The sequence below is a fragment of the Monopterus albus genome, unplaced genomic scaffold, assembly GCF_001952655.1.
Source record: "Monopterus albus unplaced genomic scaffold, M_albus_1.0 scaffold18.1, whole genome shotgun sequence".
Classification (NCBI taxonomy): Eukaryota; Metazoa; Chordata; class Actinopteri; order Synbranchiformes; family Synbranchidae; genus Monopterus; species Monopterus albus.
The window spans coordinates 9,848,958-9,876,551 of NW_018127898.1; the positions used below are offsets into that span (position 1 = coordinate 9,848,958).

General features: G+C 39.9%; 3 protein-coding genes across 5 annotated transcripts; 1 reads left to right on the forward strand and 2 right to left on the reverse strand.

Annotated features, from left to right (window-relative positions):
• Positions 1 to 4,327: 4,327 nt before the first annotated feature.
• Positions 4,328 to 12,250, reverse strand: cdk5rap1 (CDK5 regulatory subunit associated protein 1). The gene is made up of 13 exons (XM_020593050.1): positions 11,322 to 12,250; positions 11,135 to 11,238; positions 11,019 to 11,053; positions 10,721 to 10,821; positions 10,435 to 10,645; positions 9,374 to 9,494; positions 8,527 to 8,757; positions 8,200 to 8,297; positions 8,052 to 8,107; positions 7,280 to 7,410; positions 7,017 to 7,166; positions 6,438 to 6,578; positions 4,328 to 5,351 (listed from the first exon to the last, which is right to left on the reverse strand). Exons 1-13 carry the CDS (start codon positions 11,617 to 11,619, stop codon positions 5,283 to 5,285), a joined length of 1,746 nt encoding a protein of 581 aa, XP_020448706.1. The 5' UTR covers positions 11,620 to 12,250; the 3' UTR covers positions 4,328 to 5,282.
• Positions 12,251 to 12,362: 112 nt separating this feature from the next.
• ghrh (growth hormone releasing hormone) lies at positions 12,363 to 16,930 on the forward strand. Of its 2 annotated transcripts, XM_020593059.1 has the most exons (7): positions 12,363 to 12,458; positions 13,071 to 13,159; positions 13,400 to 13,490; positions 14,196 to 14,297; positions 14,889 to 14,993; positions 15,113 to 15,219; positions 15,332 to 16,930. In XM_020593059.1, the coding sequence occupies exons 3-7, from the start codon at positions 13,411 to 13,413 to the stop codon at positions 15,337 to 15,339; spliced, it is 402 nt and encodes a 133-aa protein (XP_020448715.1). In that variant the 5' UTR covers positions 12,363 to 12,458; positions 13,071 to 13,159; positions 13,400 to 13,410; the 3' UTR covers positions 15,340 to 16,930. The 2 variants fall into 2 exon arrangements, with proteins under 2 accessions (XP_020448715.1, XP_020448714.1); XM_020593058.1 differs by lacking the exon at positions 12,363 to 12,458 and having other exon boundaries at positions 13,057 to 13,159; positions 13,382 to 13,490.
• An 84-nt stretch (positions 16,931 to 17,014) lies between these two features.
• Positions 17,015 to 26,712, reverse strand: rpn2 (ribophorin II). Of its 2 annotated transcripts, XM_020593046.1 has the most exons (18): positions 26,625 to 26,712; positions 26,098 to 26,288; positions 25,846 to 25,941; positions 25,403 to 25,578; positions 25,221 to 25,296; positions 24,963 to 25,097; positions 24,695 to 24,871; positions 24,487 to 24,605; positions 23,870 to 23,975; positions 22,169 to 22,260; positions 21,962 to 22,076; positions 21,549 to 21,743; positions 21,347 to 21,433; positions 21,138 to 21,233; positions 20,606 to 20,681; positions 18,718 to 18,847; positions 18,071 to 18,166; positions 17,015 to 17,648 (listed from the first exon to the last, which is right to left on the reverse strand). In XM_020593046.1, the coding sequence occupies exons 1-17, from the start codon at positions 26,635 to 26,637 to the stop codon at positions 18,115 to 18,117; spliced, it is 1,932 nt and encodes a 643-aa protein (XP_020448702.1). In that variant the 5' UTR covers positions 26,638 to 26,712; the 3' UTR covers positions 17,015 to 17,648; positions 18,071 to 18,114. The 2 variants fall into 2 exon arrangements, with proteins under 2 accessions (XP_020448702.1, XP_020448703.1); XM_020593047.1 differs by lacking the exon at positions 18,071 to 18,166.
• Positions 26,713 to 27,594: the final 882 nt, after the last annotated feature.

The window sequence follows — 27,594 nt, forward strand, 5'->3', positions numbered from 1 at the left end:
AGTGCCACTGGTATTATTTTTAGGATCATTTATGAGGATGTAAACACTGTAAACTTGGAGATTTAAGCTGCTGCTGATTGTGCTGGGCTGCCAATTGTGTCAGAATGGCTGGGCGGTCTAAGGTGTTGCACTCAGGTCCTCATTTTTCCTGGAGATGTGGGTTCAAATCCCACTTTTGACAGTTGGTAGTTTGGTGAGTTGGCACCACAGATAGTTGCCTTGGTTCTGCACCTGAAACAAATTCAGACTGTGTGTGTAAATTTGTTCTATTAGCACTTTTCTAGTTTACTGTCTCCTGAATTGTGATGGACAGAAACAAAATGTTGATGGATTTCACTGAAGGAACCGGGGTCATCTACAAACCAATAAGGGTACTGTTCAACACCTCCTGCAGATCTGCTGGCATATCAGATCCTATAAAGTGAAGATCGCATTGGTGGTTGAACTTTTAAGCTTCAGCAGAAGAAACAGCTCCCATCTGAGGCGACTGCTGAGGACATGATCAACCTGCTAGTGGAGGAGAGCAAGAATACACTTCAAATGCAACTCTGGGGGTTTGAACTGGAGGGTCACAATGAAGAAGAAGCCCTGCCTCTTCTCAGTTTGGTGTGGGACGTGAACATCAGCATGCAGATAAGAGACATTGAGTTTGAAGCCAGAAAGCTGCTTTCTGCCCTGTCAAGTAACCTTCTCCCGCTCCATCAGAGACAACATGGTCCTGTCAATTCAGGAAAAGGTGAGGCAGAAGTTCACTCCAGACAATGTGAGGAAGAGGCTGAGCTGCTCTGCAGCTGAGGTGTTGAACACCATCACCGATGTAGCTGTGGGGGAGATCTCTGTGTTATTTGAGCCTCAAATTGCTGAACCTCATAAAGCAAACAGCTGCTCCCAGTTTCCCAGCTTCGTTGACCACTGAACCGCCTGACAACAATGTGGTCGAAGACAGTGATACTATGAGTCAAACTGAAGCAGCAGAGCAGCCTAAACCCAGCCCAGAACCAGAGCCTTTTGTTGTCTGTCATCCACCTGCTCCACTGACCACCAGCGCTGAACCTCCTGCCAACATTGCGTTGGATGAACCAGCAGTGCTGCCACTAACTTGCTCTGAACCAGACCCTGCTGTGGTGTCTGCTCCTCTCCTCCCTCAGACCCCCGCTGATGAACCTCGTGTCATCATCTCCTGCCAGGCTGAACTAACACCCAGTCCAGACCCAGACTCTGCTGTGGTGTCGCCTAGATCTACTCCACTGACAACCAGTGCTGAGCCATCAACCAACATTGCGTTGGATGGACCAGAAGCTCAGCTTACGCTCAGCACTGAACCAGATTCTGCTGTGGTGTCACTTCCACCACCTCCTCTGACCCCTCCAGCTGAACCAGCACTCAGTGCTTCAGTCCTGTAAGGTGAGGCCATGAGTGAGCAGCCTGGGATAAAAACAGTTGTTCAGGTTCTCGCTGATGTGGAGCAGAAGGACCCAAGTCTCAGCCAGGGTGAGGACCGAGTAGCAAAGGGTGGATTTCGACGCTTCTTTGCTTGTTTGAGAAAAACTTTCTGGAGTCTATTCCCTCATTTGATTGCCCCTCTGTTTACTGTGGTTTACTGCATTCCTGTTCAAAATAATAAATTCATTGGTTCATTATATTCTCATTTACTGTGAATTAATAAATCTTAAAGCAAAAAGTTTTAGTTAGAGTCACTCTGTTGCACTAATAGTGGTTTGTATAAACATGTAAACTGTAATCTATCTCAATATTAGAGATATTGGATGGATGGTAGGTTGGTAAAATCATCTTGTATTTGTATCTGTACTTTTCCACTCCATTCTACTACTGAAAAAAAAAACAATTGCTCTGGAGGACGACAAATGGTTTGTGTGAAATAAGGTAATTATTGGTAATAAATAAAAAAGCTAAATAGAATTACTGACTTCAGTTGTGTGCCTCCACCAACCATTCAAGTCGCAGGTTACATACGTCTGTCCAGGTTCATAGAATTCATGTAGTGAACACTCTAAGATTTTTAATACTGGACATTAAGGGTACATTTTTAGTAACAGGGAAGTTGTCATTACATTGACATGTATGACCGTAGAAAATCATTTCCAGTGAGAAACATGCTGTCTTCAATTAGACTGTTGTTACAGAGGACTGATAAAGAGATATGTAACATCGCCCTTGAGCGGATGTTTGTGGCACATTTTAAGAAACACCTTCAAGGTTTTACCTTGACCTTTGACCACTAAAATCTATTCAGTTCATCCTTGAGTGCAAGCGGACACATGTGCCATGACTCTCAACAGCATGAGCAGTGTAGATAATGGATGGATGGTAGGTTGGTAAAATCATCTTGTATTTGTATCTGTACTTTTCCACTCCATTCTACTACAGTCATTGTTTCACCTACACAACAAAATCACTGACCCAACAAGTGTAAACACATACATCTGAGTTTTAATACACTTTAGAAGGTTTGCTCAGTCTTTTATCACCAAACTGGAAATACTGTGTGTAGCTTTCAACATGTTTTCAATATGATTTTTAGAAGTTATACTCAGGTCATAAGACAAATGTAGGAGAACATGTGACTGCGGTCCCAGCACTGAGACAGTATTGCTGTTACTATACTTCTCAGTAAAAACAAACAAAAACTAACAAAGCAAAACACATAAGACTTGAATCAATATAATTTGGCTTTTTTGACAAAAAAAAACAAACAAAAAAAACTCTTTAATGTCAAAGTGAAAACAGGTTTCTAAAAAGTAATGGCAATTAAATAAAAATATGGGGTGAATACTTTTTATAGCCACTGTACCTTTAGACATCCTGATCATACTCATAAACAGCGCTCTTGGACATGTCCGCTCATGATGAGGCTGAATATCTGGCAGGTTGCTGAAATGGCAGGATGGGGAATAATAACCATTTATGAGAAACAAATCAGCTCCACGAGACTCACCGTACATCATAAGTATAATTACAAGGACTATAAAGTGTTAGATGGGACAAAATAAGTGGATTCGTGTTGAACTGAAGAATTAGAAGTGTATCATTTCTATTGAAATTGTGCATTTCATGTGAGTAACATGTATATCACGCTAAGTATACAGTATGATTTACTGAGCAAGTCTGTCGGTGTGCATCAAATCAAGCACGTGCATGAAGGCATTTAAAATTACCCATAAACCCTACTGTAATAGGCACTTACAGTATGTTTAACTATTCATGGGAATGGTTTCTTCAAACCAGTGAAAGTCAAGGTTTCTCTGAAAGGTGTTTTTTCCACTGTCCCTACTGGATTTACACCCATTTCAAATAATAACCGGTCATTAATAAGCCATATGAAATTCTTATTGTAAGAGCAGCATTTGCAGCAGCTATGTGCAACATATAGTGTAACACTGATTGGATCACTGGTGAGTGAAATTGTCAGTCAAAATAAACAATTTAAAAATCCCACACTTCTGCTTCCCCTACACAAACACAACAGTATTTCTGCATAAGATAATGCATATCTTGCAAGGTTAAAGCAGAATATCACCGGTTTTAGCAAAGTCTGTTGAGGAGTCATGTGGGGGAAAAGTTGTATAACGTCTTTGTGGTTCCAAATAACACACCCTAATCTTCCACCACACTGTTGGTAGTAGACATCAGGTTGTGATGAGGAAGAATGTGTCAAAAACAGAAGACAATATCTTTGGTTTTGTAGCATCAATTTTGATTCCTTTTTAAACTGTCCATGGTAGGTCCGACAGCGTTACAGGTGTTCAATGATAAGTTGGTTGAGTACTCCTTAAAAACAGACTGAGGGTGGTGGGAGGCATGGCCTATGCAATCAACTAATTATAGCTGGTAGTTCACTAGTAATTTTAACAGATATAACTGATAGGTACAGTAGAAAAGAGATACTGTATGTCACGCCTGCTTTGAAGCTGTACTGGTGCCCTGTGTCTTTTAACTGACTTTAAAGTTCTTTTATTCATATACAAACCCTGAGGGAATGAGTTCTAAATGAAGGATTAGGGTATGTATTGTAGATTCGTTATTATTCAGTGTTGTATCACAGACTGTCTAGTCTGCATTTTTTTCTTTTTAAAGTGCATCTACATCATTACACAACATTTTAAAGTTGATTTAATGTATCAGTTGTGCTACATAATTACAATTTATGATAAACCTCCGCTGATATCACTATACAGTTTACCACATCAGATTTTTGTGACTAGTTTACCTAAATTGATATTTGCTTTGTAGCTCAACTTGCAAAGGGATACCCACTTCCTACAATTGAAAAGGTGAAGCTGGTGAACACCCAACTTCAGATCCTGCAGGTCAGAGACATGACATTTTCTATAAAACTGCATTTTCTTGATCCAGCTGTATTTATCAATATGACAGGGATTTTAATGAGGGCTAATGTGACACAGAACTAACTGATCAACAGAGTTTATAATCTCAAAGTAATCATTAGCCATTGTTGAATGTTTTTTCTTTTCCTTTCTTGTAGGACTACATGCTGATTGGGACAGATGTTCAGTTCATGGGTTGAACTGCATTCCTTAAAACTCCCAGGATTCATTTCTGCAGTGGAGCTTGCCACCATGAAGGCACAAGCCTGAAATATGCAGATCTACTGTGGATCTCAATATTATGTCAGAACTGTATCATTTTGTACTTTTCATGTATCTTAAATGTCAACTCCGGCCATATGTGAGAGCCATGAACATTTCCAGCAGTGGTACCGCAGTCCTGTCTCAACAGGGGATATTCCTCAGGACAGGGCTTGCAGTCACCATAGTCATTCATCTTCTATACCACCACCATAGTCATCTTTGCTGAAATAACATGTTCCTTCCAATGCAGATCACAGCATTTCTGGATGTTGACTCTTGGTAAATTCTCTCTCAAAATTTCTGACTCTGCAGCTTAAAGGAGAAATTCTAGAAATGTCTTGATCCATGAAATTTTTTACTGCAGCTTGGAAAATCCAACAATACCATGGCACCAAATCAAACACCACTGTATCAGACAAATCAAATCAGTCACACTATTATGCATCTAAAAAACCTGTACAAGTGTATTCTCCAAACAGGCTTCACTATATACAGACAGTTGATGCTGACTGGATAAATAAAAAGCAGTTTTCATAGCTCATCACAGCAGTGAAATGTGAGTATATCATCACCAAAATGTCTGTAAAAATAGCCTCCACGTGTCTTCAAAAAAAGTGAGCCAGTTTGCTTAAAAAATGAGTCTGCTTCCTGTGGTGTCGGTCTCATAGTGCTTCACTCGTCTCTCAGGGAGCTGTGAGCAAGGGCTCGACCTCTCAGGCACTGGGAGTTGGCCGACAATATCTATATTAAAACACACAAAAACCTCTCAGGCACTGGGAGTTGGCTGACAATATCTATATTAAAACACACAAAACATCAAAGAAATAAAATTATTAGATGATGAATTCTCTGAAAGTACCATATAAAGCTCTTGATGGTGATATTTATCTTCTACCTTGCCTTCCAATTTTATGGTTGATACCATGCCATGACTTGGACATGATTCTATTAAAACATCGGAACACTTGGAACAGCATCTGTATATGAGCATCAGTATGGAGACAATTCCAAATAGGAGAAATATGCTTTTCATCCCCATCTCAACCTAATGAAAAACCTAAGTACATATTCCAGAATCTGAAAAAGTCTGATCAATAGCAATGTAAATATTTGAAATAAAAATCAGATATAACAATACATCAACTAATATATCTTTTTTCCAAGATAAACACATAATATAAAAAAAATTTTTACAGGGGTCCCATCAATTATTTTTCTGCAACACTAAATATCTGTGACAAAATAAACAAAGATTAAAAAGCATCTTTAGGTATTATTCATTAAGAGTTTAACATTTAAGTCTGTAGTCTTGGTTGGTTCAGATTTAACTGACAGTTACTAAACAAATCACAAGCAGATTCAAATGGTACTAAATCCTGAAACTATGTGACATTACTTTCCCCTACTACACCACTTCAAGACAGTGAGAAAAGTACACCGAAAAAAATAAGCTGACAAACCTCTAATGGGAAATAACCAAAATGTTCTAACGTTGGCAGAAACAGTAATCATGTACAACACATATACTAAGATGCTGATGGTAAGAAACATTTTTAGAGCCTTCAATTTTCGTTATTAAAGAATTATGGTAGAGATACCGTATGTGCTGGCAGTGAATGTGACAGTTTACAGTTAAATAAAACTCTCAGTGCAGGTGGAAAACCTATGTAACAACAACACTGTTTCTACAGTAAATGACCTCTTCGGAATTTCAGTACAGCAATTCCTTGTTCATTATTAGGAAACATACAGACTGAAATGAGTATATTAGAGTCATCGGTATTATTAGTGTATTTACATTTCATAGCTGTATGAGCCAAACCCTACCTTCACCAGCACATAGTCTCCAGTGTTGATAGGTGCAGTGTTGGACTCTGCAGTCTGAACAGCCACATCCTCTTTGGGGAAAATCACTTTAATATTGCCATCAGTTCTCCCACACAGGTCCTTGGCAGATCTTTTACTTTCCTGCATAAAAATGGCAACCCCAGATGAGCAGTGTTGCCTGGTAACAGATGGAAGTAATCCAGTACAGTGGTACAGGACTACAGGCAGAGGCAGAAATAACTAATTCAGTTTCTGTAATTCTCTGTAAACAATCAAGTCCCCCACTCCTTCAGGAGAGTGGTCGAAGTGTCAGAAACTCTGCCTCTATCTTCAGTCATGTTGTTTGCAGGTAAAAAACAAACAAAAAAAAACAAACTACAACAACATTCCAGCACTTCCTCTGGAAAAATAACTCTTATTTTGCCCTCTACTCCTGTTTAGAATGATAAACTTGCCTGTGCTAGGTCACAGCATTTTGTTAAATATATAGTAGATATATGTACAACAACTGAAAAAACAGTGAAACTTGCACTGGTGGGTAGTCAGCGTGGAGCCCTGTGTCATGTGTGTAGTACTCACTCCCTCCACCAGGACAAGCTGTGTGTTGCCGATGAGAGCAGCGTTGACCCTGGCAGCTTCCTCTCTGAATACACTGACGCACTCCTCCAGTCTCCGCCGTTTCACCTCTGCTGGCACGTCATCTTGTAGCTGATGGTAGGCATGAGTTTTCTGAGTAAGACAAAGGAGAAGCTTTTGAAAATAACTTCTTGGATTTCATTCTAACATGCTGATATGAAGCATTTTCCTGGTGTAATGTACACCACAAACTTATAAAAGCTCACCTTTCTCATACTGTAGGTAAAAAGAAACCCCAGATTGTAGCCCACCTCTCTGATCAGAGACAGCGTCTGCTGGTGGTCGTCCTCTGTCTCACCACAGAAGCCTGAGATGAAGTCACTGCTGAGGCTCACCTCTGACACACAGACAAATTATGGAAGGATTTCTTTAAGATTTCCTTTTAAAATGATTCTCAGAATGGGGTGGCCAGGATTTGTCACACTGAATTTGAGGCAAAACCTGAGCTGCCATTGAGAAGACAATACTTAACCACTCAGCTGGTCTGTAAGATGCCGGTTGCAAAAACTGAACCAGTTTAATCACTGGCGTTTCAAGATTAGAATGTAGCTCTGGCATTTGCACGAGGATTTCTGTTTGTTTGTTTCTTTGCTTATTTATTTATATGGGACAATGCACATAAATCATCACCAATGTTAATAATATCATGGGGTTAGCTAAACAGCTAATTAGGTGGAATCTCAATTCTGAGCTTTTCAGCCCAAAAACACACACCTCTTTAAGACTGTAAAGGTTGTACCACAGCAAAAGGCATTTTCATATTTTTGTTTTAACATCTGCAGGGCCGTTTTCAATGTGCAACCTGAGTTAGAGGACAACATTGGCCAAGTCACCCAAAGATTCTTAGTATGTACAAAGGCAAGACAGCTGGGGTTTTATCATTTTATAAACTTACATCCAGTAAATGCAATTACTAATGACAAGGTTACCTAGAGAAAGGTGACACATTAAAGGAGAAATCTTATTTTCTTTACTTACCTGGGATGATTCTTTTGATATTCTCCACAAGATCCAGGTAGGCCTCTCTTGTGTAGCTGTAATTGTGTAATTAACACGCAAGACACTTTTAAAGACACTTTACAAACTGAATTGCTATGAGTTTGGGCAAGGCATACTGGACTCTTACCCACGGCGCATTGCTTTCAGGACTTGGCTGCTCCCACTCTGTGCTGGAAGGTGTATCTGCTTACAAATGTTTCCTCGCTCTGCAATCAGATGCAAAACCTGTAAACACCAACACAGAGAGCAAGTCAGAAAGCCTCAATCAGCAAAGCTAATACACAGAAATATGCATATTAACAGCCAGGAAGGTCAGCCCAAACAAAAATGCACTTTGTCAGACATGTGTTTGTCGCCTGATGATTGAACATCGACAGTGGACTAACATAAGATTGTGTGACTTCGTAAATGTGTTTTCAGCAGCTACTGTGTCATAAGGAATAAAAAAGCATACCTCATCAGGAAAATCTTTGGGATGAGGGGAAGTGAATCTGATCCTCATGTCAGGGTCGATGCGGGACACTCTGTCCAGCAGGTCGGAGAAGCGCAGACCGCCCTGTTTTGTTCGGTAAACTGTCTTGAAGCCTTGGCTGAGCTTGGTCAGGTCTGAACCTCCAAAGTGTTCTTCTGACATGTCTCTGTAGCTGTTCACATTCTGACCCAGCAACGTGACCTCCTTCACACCCTGATTTAAAAAAAACAAACAAACAAAAAAAAAACATCCACCACACACAAGAAAAACAAGTCAGGTAGAGCTGGAATCACTTACTTATTATTATAAAAATTTATTTGGAGAGCTGAACTTAAACTAGCAAGTTTGCATGGCCTGAGACCAGCGTATATGTCAGAACTCCTCATCTGCTATTCTACCTCCACACTGCCCAGGTCCTCTAACCAGTCGGATACTCCTTATTTGTATTCATAATTTTATATACTTGGTGATCTTTTTAATCATTTTCCTGTGGTGTGACAAACTCAGAACACATTTATTTCTACTTTACTTTAAGTTTATTAAACATTATTTAACTTATTAAAATGTTAACGCTTTCTCCAAAAAACTCATATTAGATGCCTTTGTGGGAAATCATGTGAACAGCTAATTCAAACCTTTGTTTTATTTATGATTTTATATACTGCTTCATACACCTCATTTTCTCGTTCCTACTGTATTATTTTTATCTAATAGCTGTGTAATAAAACGATTATTCACTTCTATCCTAATATTTCTGCCAGTAGATGACTACCTGATAAAGTAGTGAGGAATTTAACAGACTGACTTTGGTTTTGAAGTTATAACATGCCTGGTCAGAGAGCACACGGATTTCCTCAAGAATGGAGCTGACAGGTCGACTCCTCTCTCTCCCTCGGGTGAAGGGAACAATGCAGTAACTGCACATGTTGTCACAGCCACGCATGATAGACCTGTCAAGGCAAAGGCACAGAGTCATCAGAAGTTACAAAATCAAGTATAAAACCTTTTGTACAGGTTAATGCAGCTCAAACTGCTTTAGAGATGACTTTACAGATAGATTAAAATAGAAAATGAGATAAAAGACCAAAAGAATTGATTGCAGATGTAATTTACAAATACTAAACATGTTTAAAAAAAAAACATCTTTATGGGAACAACTGGCAACAACTTGATTGTAAGACTTAAAGATTAAAACACTACACAGTTTTATCTGCCAACTTTGAACAGAAACTGATCCAACATGGTACAGACTCGGTCCAGCTGGGTTCGATCAGTGGTCAAGCCCAAATCCCGTTCACAGTGGACCCAAGAGATATTGAGTGTCCCCACCTTTAATAGGATCTTGAGTTCAACTACATCACAAGCAGCACTCAGATCAATGCTAAGTTTATTGCATCTGGATTTAACCTAATATTATCAACAGTTGTTACGAGGGCTGTATCGGCAATATGGGGGGCTCAAAAACATTTTAAATAAAATCACTGAAATGTGCACACAAGTTTCTTTAATATGTTGATAAAAAAAATGAAATATTGGAGACTGGTCTGTAATTATGGGGTGTTGATGGATCAAGGCTGCCTCATAAGCACAGTCTTAAATGGTGCAGGGTAAACAGCTGGTCCCAGAGAGGGGCTGACAGTTGTTAGATATAAAGACAATGAACTGGAAAAAAAAGTTAAAAGCAGGTAGAAATTAGGTCTAGGGCACAAATCTAGCAATTAACTTATTTTAAAACTACTTTCCTGACTGTTTCAGCATCAGCCAGGTCAAAACTGGCTTCACATTGTAAACAGTGTTGGTGTAGAAAATGAGACTGACAGGAGGGGGTGTGGAGGGTGAAAAACTTTCTCCAAAAACTAGAGTTGCTCTGTAAATAAGCCACACACTCACACAAAAGCACTGTATCCCTGAGGGGCATGGTGAACAGGCATGATGTCAGCGTAGGTCTCCTCTAATGACAGCAGTATGTTGCTTGCCTGATGACCGTCATAAGCTACAGTCAAGAGGCGGGGAAGGTCCCGGTACGCATCTGGACCAGCAAGAACATCTACCAGCTTCTCCCGCTCCAAAACCTCTGTCTTTAGCCTCTCTGCCATGCAGCCTGGACAAAAATACACACATTAATACAGCCTATGTAAAAGCAGTCAAATGAGTGCACATTAGTGAACTAACTTACCTAAAATCCCTATTTTCATTGGTGTGTGGGTCTTTAAGCGTTTCTTTTTCATGGCTGTCAGGTGCTGTAGTCTATTCCAGATTGTTTGTTCAGCTTTTTCTCTGTTACAAGAGTGTATTTGTCTCGGTTAGTTAAAGGACCTCTCTGAGCCAGTTTCGGTCTAGCAAAACTGTTGATGCCATGGGTTGTACAACTGCAAAAATGTTAAGACTGTCACTACAAAACACTGTTTCTTAGATAGTCTCTGAGAATGGGGTATTTTGAAGGTGATTCTTTAAAATTTGAAAAATTGTCTTACCTTATGGAGCATGTTACCAGCAGGACAACATCTGCCTGTGAGCACAAGGCACCTTAAGCTTTTTGTGCTGACATAAATTACGAGCTGTCAAATATATATATAGAACTCATCTGTACCTCATTTAAGGTAAGCGTACGTTGATATCCCTTCTTCTGCAGTATGGACCAGGCTATCTCTGTGTCGTTTACATTCATTTGACATCCATAGGTTTCAAAATACACTGTAATAAGACAAATGTGTTTAGCATTTACCCCAAACAATCAAACCTAACTGCACCAGTGGTTAACAACCATGCAGACACACCTTTCCTTGAGTTCCCCATCTTCAAGTCCTCAGAAAGATAAGCATGTTTCTGTGAGTACTGTCCATCTTTAGCACAAGTCTTAGGAACTGAAACTCCTTTGATGAAATCCTGAAAAGTTGGACCAGAGGATAACTGATTCTTGAACTTGTCTAAAGTTCCAGTTACCCTCCTCTCTCTTGGCGTGACTTTGGTGTTAGCTAAATCAGAACAATATCTGGGTTGGACACATCTGACAGGCATCCAGTGCTGAGAAATGGTAAGTAACGTTAAAGTTTTAAAAGTCCTGAGATGTTCCATGCTGGGTTAGCTTGCCACAAGACCTAAGACTTTCTAGCTAGCAACCTCCCGGATTCAGTTATAATGGAGCAACCATATACAGGAGATAGCTACTGTTAGAACTGCCTAATGTTAGTAGATAACATTTTATCCCCTGTTTATCTTTAGAAGTACATTAGTGTATAAGCACCAGCTAGCTAGGTTGGATACATGTCATTCAAGGACTGTCATGTGGAGCCAAAGCTGTTTTAACATCGAGAGTGACATCTCCACATTTGAAGTTAAGGTTATAAAGAGAAAGCAAAAGGCGTATGAAAAAGTTATTGTTGGGTAATGATGGTAGTTTGCGAACGGTTACAAAATTCTACTTTATAGCAACTAATGTGTAACTAACGTTACCCAAATTGTCTTTAAGAATAATTGTGTGGCATTAGCGTTAATCCGAATTAAGCTGCGCGTGCTAAATACAGAAGCAATTATTTTTCACTGGGTAATTTAGAGACAGCGTAGTGTCTGGTGCCAATTCCGTATCTCACTCAGATTATTATTCGTTTAAGTTGTGAGAGCATGTCAGAGAAAAAGTTTGATTCAACAGACAAGTTGCTGACCAAGAATAAAGGTAGGTATCAGTGAATTCTCTTGCATTCCGATTGTCCGTTACTCAAATACGTCCCCCGGTACGTTCAACTTCACGGTTCGACTAAACCCCAAATGACTTAAAACAACGTTCCGCATGTCGTCGAAAACATTAAAAGGGACCCTTTAGTAACCTGTGTAAACAAAATCATAAATTTGTCGTAAATGCAGAACCCTTGGGAGGTACATGTTATAGTCCAAGGAAGAGGGTGGGTGGCGTGGAGGTGAGGATGTGGCATCTAACTTCACTTCAACTTAACCCAACAATGTGTGTGCTATCACCCAAACTGCAGCACCAAATACATGTTAAAACACTGGAGCCTGTAGCCTTTGTTTGTTTGTTTGTTTGTTTTTGTATGTCTGTTTTCCCCACCAGACTCCATTGGGCAAAAATCTTTGAAATGAAGTCCTAAGTATGCAATTCAGTTTGCTTGACAAGCAATATTATTTTAGGGAACGGTTTTCATAATGGGTGTATAACATTACCTTTATTGATTGATTGATTGTTCTTTTTTTAACCAGTCCAAGTTATTAAACCTACACTGTAAAATGTCCACAACTCCCACAACTCACCTTGGCATTTCTGTGTTTTAATTGTGGTAATACCAATAAAGCAAGCTTCAATTTGAGAAAGTAAGAGAAGGATAAAAAGAATGAGAGAGCACACAGGTGGCTCAGATCAAGGAGAGAAAGAGAGAGAGAGAGAGAGAGAGAGAGAGAGAGAGAGAGAGAGCTCATGCGTGATGTGGGAGTGTCTGGGAGCTACAGGTTCAGTATAAAGTGACCATGGATTCAGTGGTAACAAACAGCACTGTTCCAGGATTTCTTCTGTTCAGTCTTTCCTGGCAGTGAGAGATGATGAGAGTGGAGGGAACCAAATAAAGAGGAACTGCAGGGACGCTCCGAATTCGCCTTAAATATCAAGGTAACTCTGGCAAAACAGTATAAATGTCTGTGTGTATAAATTTAATATCTGTGCTTTGATCATGTTAAAATTTTTAAATGACATATTAATATTTTCCATCACAGTATACATCTCTGTCTGCTGCAACTTCAGCCCTTCTGCATAGCAATGAGGCTGGTTTAGGAAAATGCGGTTTCATCTTTTTTTTTCTAATGTAATTTCTACTCCTGTTATATATCCTAGCTGTCCATTTTTCTCCAGGACTAGTTGTGATGATGGAGAAAGCTGCACTGCTGCTGTTTTGTTGCCTGGTTGTGTCTTCATCAGGCTCCCCTCTCTACCCGTCTATCAGGTAAGTCCTGAGGAATTTACTCAGATTTCCCACATCTTGTTCATTTCCATTTTTACCAATTTTTAGAAGTTTTTTTTTTTAGACTTGTACACTTGTAGATAACTATCTTCTATCTTTCAAGTAAAATAATTGTTAATAAAACCCTGTCAAATTACAATGCTAATGCTAATTTACTAGATAAATCTGTATCATCACATGATGAGAATCTTTCCAGAGCAGCTGTAATAGTTAGAAAGCCTTTCCAGGTGAAATGAAAACATAGTTAACATTTACAACCAGAAAATGAACATGGGTAACAAGACACAGAATGAAATAGTGATTGGAGGTCAAGGTTGAGGTTTGTGTCAGGGCTAAAAAAACATCATTATACATGCTGGTAACGTGTGATGATTTAAGCCTTTCATTGGCTACTTTGCATGTCATAGCTGTGCCCTCTGCACTTGTTATGCTAAAAGGGGTCAAGGTGTCAGGATCATTCAAAGTTACATTTACACAGCACTTTAATTACAGTGTCCTGTGCCAAAGCAGCAGAATATCTAACATTGTGCAGGCTGAGGATATTTTTCTTTGTCTAAAATCCAAAATCAAACATCTGTGTTAAAATTTCTGTTACGGTAGAAAGTTGAACACATTTTCATATAAGCATGGTACGATGTGTTTGAGGATATTTGAAAACAATGTTCTGTACTGCTAAATCTTTCTCAGGTTCGGCCAGAGGAACACTATCTTGATGACATCTTCTATAAAGAATCCAGCAGAACAGCTGCAGGAAGACATGAGTCCTCCTAGGGAGAAAGCAGAGCTACGGTCAGAATGTTAATACGGACTGAATGGCTGATGTCAAATATTATAAAATGATACATGTGTTTTTTTGTTTGTTTGTTTTTTTACTCCTACTTCTAAGATTTATGCCTCCACCCCAATAGAGGTGCATGGAATTGCTTTTTTTTGTGCTCACGGCTTTGAAGTGTTACATTTCAAAGATTCACCAACAGTATGTCCTATCAGAACAGTGTCCTGTGACTCTGGACAGTTTACAGACTATGAACAGTTTTTACTGTTTATTAGAAAGTAGCTTCCAAGAAAACTGCTGAAAATTCAGAGGGATATCTTAAAATCTGGGCACATTAATCCATAGTTATCTGGATGACTTGACCATTTCTTTTAAGTAAATAAATATGCCTTTTATCCCCATTGTGTAAATTAACCCTTTAATTTCTATAATTGTAAATGTGCTACAACAACATGTCCAGAGAGATAACACATCAATTCCTTAGACTTCTTTTTGTTGGTGACTAATTGCATTATGATTGTATGAAATATGAAAGAAAAAAAAAAACACTTGTGTACTAACTGCATTGATGCAAAATAAATTTTGTCCCACTACTGTGGTTGTAGATCAGGACGCCACGCTGATGCCGTCTTTACAAATGGTTACAGGAAAGTCCTGGGACAAATCTCTGCCAGGAAGTTCCTCCAGACAATCATGGGCAAACGGCTGGGGTGAGTACAGTAGCACTAGAACAATGATGTCTCTCCAAAATGTGCAAATCCAGTAGAGGCAATGCAGTTTGTTTTCAAAGATAACACAATGTAACATGAATTACTGGTGTTTTCTCTAGAGATGAAATGGAGAGCTACTTGAAACGCCAGTCAGATATCTATGAATGCACCTACAAAGAAGATCTGACATCCATCCAGAGCAATGAGAGATACAGAGGAAGCCCAGGTAAATTAATACCACAAAGTGGTATTAATTTACCACAAAGAGCTGTAATAAAACATTTTCATCCCTAAGGGCTTGTTGCTCTTTCACTAACCTGAGTCTGTCCTCTTTGCAGATTGCTGAGTTGAGACTGGTGAATTGAACTGAACGCCGCCAGTGCTCGTCGCCACTGCAACTTTCATCCATCACTGCTTATTCCTTCATCCTGGTCTTTACAGATGCAAATGATATTGTTCTTTTTTGTCTATTAAAAGCTGTAAATAATTTAGACAGACCAGATCAGCTAATGACTGTGGAAGACATGTTACTGAGAAACAAAGCTGTGTAGTCTCACTTTAATGGAAATACTACTATGTCATTTTTAAATAGCTACTGAAATGCCAACAGGGAATCATGGGAATAAAATCTTGAACAATGCACTTTTTTATGTCAAGGCATCTCAGAACCAGTGTGATCATGATCAACTAGGCAGCGGTGAAAACTACATGACAGAAACCATTTTAAGGTATTCATACTTTCAGTGTTTTCATTTATACTTGTTCTTCACAGCATCTTAGACAAAAATGTACCACTGTTGTGTATCCCTACATGTATTTGACAGCTATAGTTGCATGATAGATTAAGATCTTATCTAAAAATCATACAGGATGCGATGAGTGACTAAATAGTATGTGAGACTCCTATTCAGTTGCACTTTTGCACAGTTAGTCACCTGGCTTTGAATATATGATCAGCTTATATAATGTGTTGCTATATATTAACATATCCACTGACATATAACGTACTTTATGTACAATGAGTTCACCTCGACCAGCTGCATAATTATCCAAGAACATATTCTATGTAACAATGCAACACTCAGAGAGGAACCATAATGCATGAGTATATGATGATGCCTGTACTTGTTAGGCTTGGACTCCTAATAGAACTTCTTCAAACAACAAGGGAGATAAACATCAGTAATGGTCAGGTTGTTCCAGTACACTGTACTGCCTGCTCATTAGTGTAATTAATTACACCTGTGCCTTTCCTACTATGATGTCTGGTTCATGTGGAGTTGATTCAACACTTTTTTAAACCTCAAAGAATAAATATGACATTCATAAATGTTTTTTTAAAATTACATTCATCCTAAGTAATAAAACACCCATGTTCAGTTTAGTACTGTTTTTGCTGCTAGCAAGCTACACCCTTGGTTGCTCTAGTGTAAACAGCAGCAGCTTATGGGGCTGACAAGTACCATTAGCAGACAGACTGCCATACAACTGAAATTACTCAGTTTCTGATTTTATGACTACTCGCTTCTGTTATTCGACATTATCCTGTAATTGCCACTTATAGTCACAGTAGCTGTTGCTCAGCAATGTTACAGCAATATACTTGCTTCAGCTTCAATTTGTGGGTGTGCAGAGTCAGTAACATTTGTCTTAATAGTCACTTGCATATAAGAACAAGAGTTGTTCTCTGAAATTATTCCAAGACTTTTAACTGGGCACAGTTGCATTAGGAAGGAATATCCAACATACAGGAAGAGAACAGTCCTCCTTCTGTGACAAAATGAATTTCAAGTTAATGTTTAAACACTGTAAGCAAGAAAACAGTTAAAAGGTAAACACAAAGGAAATTCTGCAGCAAGACAAAATACAGTATTCAACAGACCAGTTTCTTTTGTGTCTTCTCAAACTCAGTTTTCCACTCAAATTTCATTGTTTGAAACCATTCAGCATAAATACTGAAGATCTTGTAAAAAGATGCTCTGGGTTCCCATTTGTCCTCTACTAACAAAAACAGACTTTGATTCACCTCAATGTCTTTATTTCCTCTTTTTTTCATTACAAAACCATCATGTCCTCAAATTGCCCATATTTTTTATTAATGTTTTTCTGGGGAGCATACACTGGATCACATAGTATCCTCCTACACATCTGATGCATCTAACAAGCAAACTGATATGGGCATAAGTAGTGACAATCCTGTGTTACTGCCAGTGGTTTATCAGGTGAAACATGTTACTTCCAACTTGAGGTGATGTGGGCACTGAGTGACAACAAAGAGGACTGCACAAAAAGCACAAATGAAACCAAATTCCACCAAGAATCCACAAATAAAAATCCCCACTCATTTAGAAAACACTTGCATGTTGGACAAGAAGAAAACAAATCTCACAGGAAGATGAAGTGCAATTATCAGTAGCTTTACAGCCCTCAGGAGGAGAACCTGTCAGTGAGTGTTTGTCCTCAGAGATGCTACCATCTCTTGAATTCTTCCATTTGGCAACACACACACAAAAAAACTGCATGTTTAAACTGTCGACTGGATTCTTGAACTGCCGTGCCATTTTTAAAGTCTGATTTTGTTGAGTGACTCCTTGGAAACAAAAGATCTTCATCACCATCTTCTTTTCACTTTCTTGCCATTACTTTTTCTCAGTTCTGTTAGAGAGAAAAATAAGCAGTTATTAGGATCCTGAGAAGAATGAAAACCTTCCTCACCTGATCTTTGTTGTTGGTCATGCATTCTTACATGTGCACCTTTCCACAACAAACAGAATGCAATTTACCAGGAACACAAACTGATGACAAATGTCCAAGTTTCAGACAATGCACACTTTGGTTCATGAACAAAGAACATCATTCAAACTATGAGTGTTAGGCCACAATGGAGGGACTACCAAAGTGCTGGTATGGCTATGATTGCAATGATCATGGTGGGATGAGTGAAGAGGCAAACCGGGGGAGGGCAGCAAGTACACGTGAACACTTGGGAGTTAGAATGAGCGAGCATCACACAGCCATGCATGCTGCCAGTCAATACAGAGATGCACTGTAGATGCAGTTTTTGAGGTTGCCCTTACATCTTCCTGGAAGCACGACCGACTCATTTGTTATAAAAGGGGCTTTATCGTAGGCTCCTATACTTTGCCAACCTACTACTTTGCTCTGCAGCAATCCTGAAAGAGGAGTAAAGAGACAGCGAGGTGTGGATAGGGGGGTTAAACAGAGACAGGCCATCAGGAAGGAGGGAAGAAAAAGTCCTAACTGAGAAAAATGACATTTGTGACACCAGTAAATGCAATCTTCTACTACTTAAAGGGTTACATGGCCTGTTGTAAGAGCAGGTACATCTTGGACAATTACAGAGAGACTGACATCTTGAGGCAGTGACACAGGCTACAAATTGCTCACTCAGGCCCTTTGAGGACTCTACATAGTGATGTTGTGAAGAAATTGCCCATTCAGATAATCACTCTTGCAGATGTTCCTCTTCTGGTCCAAGTAAGCACAAGCTCTTGGCAGAGGGTCTTGTATTGCCATCAGCCTCTGGGGATTAACCGAGGAGCTGCACATATAGAACTGGCACTTCCCCTCAGGCTTGGAGCTAAGAACTACCAAGAGGCTTCAAAGCACCAGAGTACTCATCATCTGAAAGAGGGTAGGCTTTCTATCTGGGATTAATGACAATCTAGGAACCATTTGTGCCAATCACCATCAGGAGACATACCTCTTCACTGCTTTTTGGGCCAGCATGCGGTTTCCAGCAAGGAAAGTCACGCCACCAATAATTGTCAGGTACTTCAGAGTCTGGAACATGTTCAGGTGTGTCCAGTAGACATACATCAGGCCAAGCATGGCTGAAAGCAAAACAACAGAGGTCTGAACCTTAGCATGCAAACAACTGCTGGGTAATACACAATCTTTAAAATACTATCATTAATATGGCATATTATATGTATGTCTATCGTTCACCTTATGGATGCCACGGCAGCCTTGGGTACTTCAAGAACCAGCCAAGGGTGCCGCACGATTATTTTCACTTTTTTCCTTGGTGCATTTTAATAGTATTGTACCACAATAAATAAAAACCATGTTGACATTTATATGAACTGTATTTTTACATTTTGTTTTCAGATTAATCAAAACTGATAACAGGCAGAGAACAGCGACCAAATCAATCAAACAGACATATTGGAAACTGTTCTGCAGTTACGCCACAGCCAAGATGACAGTGGCTCACGTTTACCCAGTTTCATAGTAAAGCTACATGATTTGCATGAATTTATCAAGGTATATGACACAGCAAAAAGCAACTGCAGTCATGGCCAAAAATATTGTTCCCCCTGCATTTATATCAGATAATTCACCACTTTTCCCAGAAACTAGTTGCAGTCATAAATTCTTTGGTATTTCCATGTTTATTTCTTCTGTATGCACTGGAACAGCACAAAAAAAGCAGAGAAAATGCCAAATCGGATCCATTCCACACAGAACTCCAAACATGGACTGGACAGAATTACTGACACCCTCAGCTTAATATTTGGTAGCCCACCCTTTGGACAAATAACTGAAATCAGTCGCTTCCCGTAACCATCAGTGAGTTTCTTCCACCTTTCTACTGGAACTTTGGACCACTCTCCTTGTGTCAACTGCTCCAGGTCTCAAGATTTGAAGGGTTCCTGCTTCCAGCTGCTGTTTGAGATCTCTCCACAGCTGCTCTATGAGATTTAGATCTGGACTCATTGCTGGCCACTTCAGAACTCTCCAGCTCATTGTCTGAAACCATTTCTGGAAGTCTGCTTTGGGTCATTGTCCTGCTGTAAGACCCAACTTTCTGACACTGGGCCCCACATTGTGTCCCAGAATTCATTGGTAGTCTTCAGATTTCACAGCGCCAGACACACAGTCAAGACATCCAGTGGCTGAAGCAGCAAAGCAACCCCAAAACATCAGTGAACCTCCACCGTGTTTGACTGTAGGGACCATGTTCTTTTCTTTGAAGGCCTCATTTCTTTTTCTGAAAACAGTAGAATGATGTGCTCACTGGCAAACTCCAATCTGGCCTGTTTATGTCTCTGTCAGCAGTGGGTCCCCCTGGGTCTCCTACCATAGCATCCCTTGTCATTCAGATTGAGACAGATAGTGCGAACTGACACTTTTACACTCTGGTCCTGTAGGTCAGGCTGAATTAGTTTGGACATCGATCGAGGTTCTTTATCCACCAGTCGAACAATCCTCCATTACAATCTGGCATCTATTTGTCCTTGAGCAAGACACTGAACCCCTAGTTGTTCCCAGTGATAACACTGGTGTGTGTGAATGTGTGAGCATTTGTGTATGTGAATGGGAAATAGTGGTTTGGTCACCACATTCTCAGGTTCGGACAGAAATATATGTGGCCTGATCCATACTCTAACCAGGACACCCCAATCAGGTTGGAGGGACATTTTGCATCTAGATTTGATCCATGATTAAAATGAATTATGACTGTATACAACATCGCCCAGCCATTATTGCAATTCACTTCTTATCTTGAACAACAGTAGACAAATAGCAGATAAAGAGCTGTGAAACAATCATATGTGAAACATTTAATTTCAAAGATTAGGACTAACCTGCGTGTCCCACATGGAACAGAATGGAGCTAGGAGAGAAGCTGAAGTTGGAGATGTTGGCTCCGAGTTTAAACCACTACAGAGGAGAGAGCCAATAAAAGACAATGTGATGTTCATCCCCTGCAAGAGCTGCTAACAAAAGGGCTAAAAAATTGTTTGCCACTGAATACACAGTGTACTGCTCTACTGTAACAATAACTATTACTCAGCACTGCAAATGCCAAGGAAAAAAATGCACCATCGCTTTTGTGCTTTCAAATTAAAACAAGTATTTTACTGATGCAGTGCTGGAGCCTCATTCACTGTGTATGACGGCTTTCCACTGAAGAGCTTTTCTGTCTATATGACAATAACAACAAAGCTGCATGTTCTGTTAAAAAAAAATTGTGATTAATAAAGGAAGTACATTAGTTTTTGGGTGTGCCATTAACTAAGATAAATGGTTTCTAAATGATTTTCATATATACACCTAGCTCTATGGCTAAAAACAGAGCAGTACAGGAATCTTTTTGCATAAAGTTTGCAATATTACCAGAATGAGTAGAAGCAGGAAGGGAGACAAGACGAGTGCAGTGAAAGCATTGGATACCACCGTGGGAGGCTTCTTCTCTGGCTCCCTGAATAAGTGCTGCAGAGACAAGAGGAGATTTTAAACTGCTGGACTGATATCTACTGCATGCTGTTAGATACTCTGTCATCAAGCAATAAATCAAACATGAACAAAGGATACAGAATTATCACCTGGATCTCTGGTTTGGGTACATAGAGAGTCTTTGCCTGAATGGTAGCTGGGGCATCCTCATCCACAAACTTCAGCACAACATCCGCCTTTCAAAAGATTACATCTCCACTTTAGAGCTCAATATCAGCTTCTCACTTGTTGAACATGCAACATCAGAAATTAAATCTCATTATCGTCACCAAGTCTGAACAGATGACTCACCACATTCCATAAGATGGGATTCTCCAAGGTGGCATCCCCAACGATGAGGTAGAGGGAGTAGGTACCAGAGATAGAGTCAAATTCTGATTTACGTTCCGCTGTATCCAACTCGAACTTGTACAGATTCTTGTTGTCGGGTTCGGCCACAAACACAACCTCCTGGCCAGTTTTCTGATTGTGTAGCCGGACAAATGTCTGGGACAGAGAGAACAAATAAGTCTTCAGCTTAAACAGAAGTGAGAGCTTACTTCTCTGCTAACTGCTCACAGTGGGCAGCCAACCAGAATTATAACATAATGGCTGTATGGTCATATAAGTGATTATGAAAACGGATAAAGTCAGCAACAATGAACAGATTTTTTTTCCAGTAGTTTGCTGGTGATGTGTGATCATGTCCCACCCTGATTACATACCTGGTGAGGGGAGAGCTCCACTCCAGTGTTGACATCTACCAGCTGGAAGGACATGGCAAAGTTTTGGTGGCTGTCTGCGGTGAAGGAGCTCTTGGCTTTGGAAGGATAGTCCACTCTGTCATTTCAAAAGAGAAAAGCATTTAGTCTTCCTCTGCTATGCTGCTAAGAATCAGCAGAAAGGGCTTCACTTATCAAAGGTTTCCTGACCGGGTGGTCTTTGTGCCGATGCTCTGGTCCTTATCCACCACAGAGAGGTCCATGTTAGTAACAGCCACCTCAGTGGACACCTTCACTTTGAGCTACAGGTGAAGAGCGGGAGCACGAAGTTACATCCATTAAAGACATGACAACAGCACACAAATCCCTAAACAAAGAGTCACTACCATCATATTCAGAATGACTGCCATTCTAAGACAGGCTGCAGCCACAACCTCTAACATCCAGATTCAACAAGAGCATGTTCTCATTTGCTGCATCTCCACCAAGTCAATTAACAACACTTTGTATGACCACCTGTATAAAAAGAACCATTGTCTAATAATTTAAATATACATGGTCCATTCTTTATTTTCTTAAATTGAAAATCAGCATCCAATGACCATCTTAAATACTATATGCACTGTACATATCATATATTCATGTTTGCCACAAATCTACACCTAGTACGTTTCCCAGAGTTGACATTTATACCAACAGAAGTTTTGTTTAAGCAATTTAAAACTAAACATTATTCCTTTTTACTGCATATAACCATTATTCCTTTACCTGTCCAGTCCTTAATTCTGACATCCAGTTTATTCTGTATAAAATCTGAGTCATATGTACACTATATGAGAATTACAATACCTCCCATCTGTTTATATTATTTTATAATAGTCTTCCATGTTCTCTTTCACCCATGGGTTATCAATAGTATTTATGTATTTTGTAGGTAATTGTCAGTCATGACTGCCTGTAGGGGGATGGAAGGTATTCCCCTCTAATATTTTTTCAGTGTCATATGATGGGTTGCACAAGCAAATCATAATGCTCATCTGTGCTGCTAAATATTAATCTTTATGAGAAGGTAGGCCCCATCCTGCTTTACTGTGGCTAACTGCAGAGTTTTGAGTCAAACCCTTGTACCTTGCCATATACCTTGATAACATTTGTCCCATTCATTGAATTGGCTTTGATTCTAGTGGACCTGAGATGTTGCTTTATTCTGCTTTATTGCTTTTGCTGTGTTTATTGTGTGGAAAAATGGTTTATATGACGTTGTAGCCGCGGTTTCGCTGAACATTTTGATGTATACATTGTTGGGGGTCGGCTATCACAACTCGCGTAGCATTCCCGTATTTTCCGTTAAGCCCGACAGCCCCCTGTACAGGGGGCAATCAGGTTTAAAAGGTTAATCTCTATTGGTAGGGTCTGAAAGCAGTATAATTATCTGGGCAAGATATTGATCTTAATGGGTTCCATTCTTAAACCGAAACTAAAAAAGGAATATTTATGTATAAGCAAATAGTTGCATTTTGACAGTTTTGCTGTGCATTTAGTTGTATAAAACCTGTCTGATCATTATGCCTCAGTGGGGGTAAGAATTCTAATTGTTTGGAAATGACAGAGATAAATCTACAAACAGATATTGGTCTAAAATGATTCACATTACATTTTATCCTTGCCTTCTTTCAGCATAGCTGTGTTTATTTCCTGCTGAGTGGTATTTGTCTCTTTTTTAAAGACCAGTTCAATGTGGGAAGCATAACAGGTCAACTCATCTTTAAATTCTTCATAACACTGCTGTATAACCATTTGATCCTGGTGAAAGCTTCATTTAAGCCTAGTAGTTGCAGTTGTTACTTCACCTTCATACATACATTGTCTATTCCAGTTTAATGAAGTCTCAGCTACTGAGCACCACCTCACCTCAACATGATTGGCAACCAGTCTATTGTCCCCGGTCACTGCAACAGTAAACTGGTAATATCCGCTGGCTGGCTGGCTGGACATGAAGTTTAGCTCAAAGACCCCACTGAAATGAAAATCAGGGGCAAAAAGATACAGTGCATGTTTATAGCAAGCAACTGATTAACAGATCAATGTATTAATAAATAAATAATGTTGGCACCTCTGCATGTGCTTAGTTAAATGTAATCTACAGTAGACAGTCAATGAAATACCTCAGCAAGTACACACAAAGACACCTGTTCTGTACCGGAAACAAATTCCGTGTGTGTGTGTGTGTGTGTGTGTGTGTAGCATGCCTGGCCAAATAAAGATGATTACCCTTATTATCCTTATTACCTGTGTGATGATATCACTTGCATTAACATTCAGACTACATTCCTTTGAACACCTTATTACCTGTGTGATGATATTACTTGCATTAACATTCAGACTACATTCCTTTGAACAGGTTTTGTCAGCAGAGCAATGAGAAGATGAAAGATTAGGTACACATACTTTCTATACTTGTAAGATAACTGTCAAGATGTGTTAAACCTGGGTGAATAATGTAATGATAACATTCTAACAATACATACTCATTAAGTGTGAATGGTGCTTGGCTGAGAATGATGCTCTTGGAGGCCACAGCGTATGCAGATTCCACTAGCACATTGGCCGAGGCCAGAGGCTGAGACATGACATCAGTAACAAGCAGCTGTGAATCAGACAGAAAAACAGCATCACTATGAGTTTACTGAAAACCATGCAGAGGACTGTAGTGGGGGGGAGCCAACAACTATGTACCTGCAGGGTTGGTTGGCTGTGGGACACTGTAGCTGGGCCCTGAGCACTGACAACGACGGGCACATGGAAATGGTTGTTAGAGAGAGCAGCAGCAGCACTTGCCACACTGAAGGCCTCAGCTAGAGAGTCCCAGGACTTTTTGCTGAAGATAGAGTTCACCAGCTGGATGACCTGGTCCTGTGGGGAAAGCATATCTCCATTCAGTTTCAGAGACCAAGGCACAAGCAGATATATGTTTTATGCTGAACTAGCACATGACAAATCATACCTCCTTGAGAGGGGGCTCTATGTCTACATGGTCTGACAGAGAATAAGCAGCGGTTACAAACATGGCAGTGGCCTCAAGTCCCTCTTCAAATTGGAGGTAGATGCCACCAAGGTCATCCAAACGAGCTGTCAGATCCTGAAATAAGAAAATTAGAAATGTATTAAAACCTTATTCTCTATGCATAATTAGACTTTGGGTTGTCCTTCTAGGTCAAAAACCAGTGACACAGCACCACCTGGTGGAAGATAAAACACTCACCTCAATTTCCTCCAGTATTCCTCCGAATTCTGCCTGCTGGGACAGGCGTGCTGCTGTTTGCAGAGCTAAGGTGATGCTGTATCAAGAAAACATACATTTGTTCAAATCTTTTGTTCCTGAACGCTGCAGGACCATCCATGCAAAATGTAACTGCACTCCCAAATCAACAGAGAAACACTTACGCCATAACATTGTCCTCCTTGTTGATGCGAGCTGTCAGGGCACCTACAACTTCCTGGGATGCGAGAGGAAGCCCCAGAGAACTGAGTGCACTCACCGCCCGATGAATCTGAGTCATGGTTGAGTCTTCACTAACTGCAGCCAGAAGGATATCACGGGTTTCGTTGGACACAGGAATCTATGAAGTGAACAAAAACTCCTATTAACAGTTTGGTACTTTGGGGGTTGCATTATAGCAAAGCACTGTCCACTTTGCCATGTTGGTGTTTGGGTAAAGTTACATATCTTTTATAGTTGTTTTACTATCATTGTAGTCATATGGAGGATTGTATTAATATCTTCACCGCAGAGCAAATACAAGGATCTAGATTGACCAAACAATTTTTTTTAAAACTGCAAACAATGTTTGAGTATTAAGGCCAAGGCAAGAACAACATTTTCATACCTCGCACCCTGAAATGGCTTGACTGGCCTCAGCAGCAAAGAAGAGAGAGTCAACACTGGTGGGATCAAGCTGGGATTTTAGGAACTGGCATACTTCCTATAAGCAAAAACATTTTTAATGACGAAGAGCACTGATGATCAACATACCCTGTGATGCATGCATATAATTGAAATATAAATAAATGGTTAATTCAAGAGTTCAGTCTTCTCCTCTATCACAATTAATAACCACACAATCGACAGAGTTTCTTACCTTGTGATCATAAATAACAGCTCCAAGTTTTTTAAGACCAACAACAGAGTAGTATGCGGACTCTAGGTCGGTAAACTGTTGGCTCAGGAGGTTCTGCAGTCGGGCAACATCCGACAAGGAGAGGTGATGTGCTGGAGTGACCGCCTGAGCTCCAGAAAGAGCCAGGCTGAGGATGAACAAGCCGAACAGCCCTGCGGACACACAGCGGTTAACCTATCAGCTGGTCGCAACGTGTTTAACGATCAACACCGAGAAGAGTAATCAATAAAAACATTTTGGGAGAATGGTATTCGTTCATTAAGACGGCATTCATTCGTTAAGATAATGCTCACTCGTTCACTACAGGTTTAGCTAAAAGGCGAGCAAGCTAGGAAGCAGCGTACTGCCTGCACCGGGCGGTGTATTTTTCATGGGATTCTAAAACTGGAAGGTCAAGAATAGCATGCACAACGTAATAAAAACCAAAAACACTTATATATACGTGTGTATATATGTGAAACATGATATTAATTAGCCAATTTACTTACCACACCGGTCCATGTCTCTAAATCTAATGCAGCGTCACCAAAACCGAAGATTCCGCTTCCGGTGATTACGCACCTGACGTATAACATCCCGTTGTCCATTTTACATTTCAAGTTAAAAGCGCAATTCGACTTTTATTTTTAAGTTTACGTCGAAAATATTCAGTTATTGACATATAATTTTCAGTTAATAATAGTTATTATTAGTTATGTCAATTAATAGGCAATAGTGTTTATATGATAAACTTGAGTAAATATAATTCAAACCATTTAGAATGTCTGCAACACTTGGCGTCTACTGTCATAGGCTGCGACATGTATACTTGGTACGTGGTACCCACACTTCATCCACGCTTGTAGTGCACGTCTCCCTAGCAGCTACAATTGGACCTGATATTTATAAGACTGCATGTAGCCGAGAAATTGTAAACATATTTCCCTCTCTTAATTATTACATTGCAACATCAGGGGCCCGTTTCAAGAAGGAGGTTTTGTTGAAACTCTGAGTTTGTTAACCCCGAAATGAGGAAAACTCGAAACAGAGGTTTCAGTAAGGCTAATCTGAAAAATGATGATCAGTTAATAACATCTTGCTGTGACCTCTGGAAATAAACTAATAATTAGAATCCCCTTCAGGATTTCCAAATGTGGCTGGATGCATTGATGGCACACATATTCCCATCAATGCACCTTCTGAAAATGAAGGGGACTATGTCAACAGGAGGTCCATCCACAGTATTAATGTGCAGGTACACAGACTACTCTTTCTAATGGTCAAAGACTACATCACAATAATGTAACTGACATGTATCATTTTTTGCACCGCCAAGATCATATGTGATGCTGCACATATTATCACAAACGTGGAGGCCAAGTGGCCCGGCTCTGTTCATGACTCACGAATATATTGTGAGTCAACCCTAAGTAACAGGCTGCAATGTGGTAAGTACATGTATGCCCTATACACTTATTT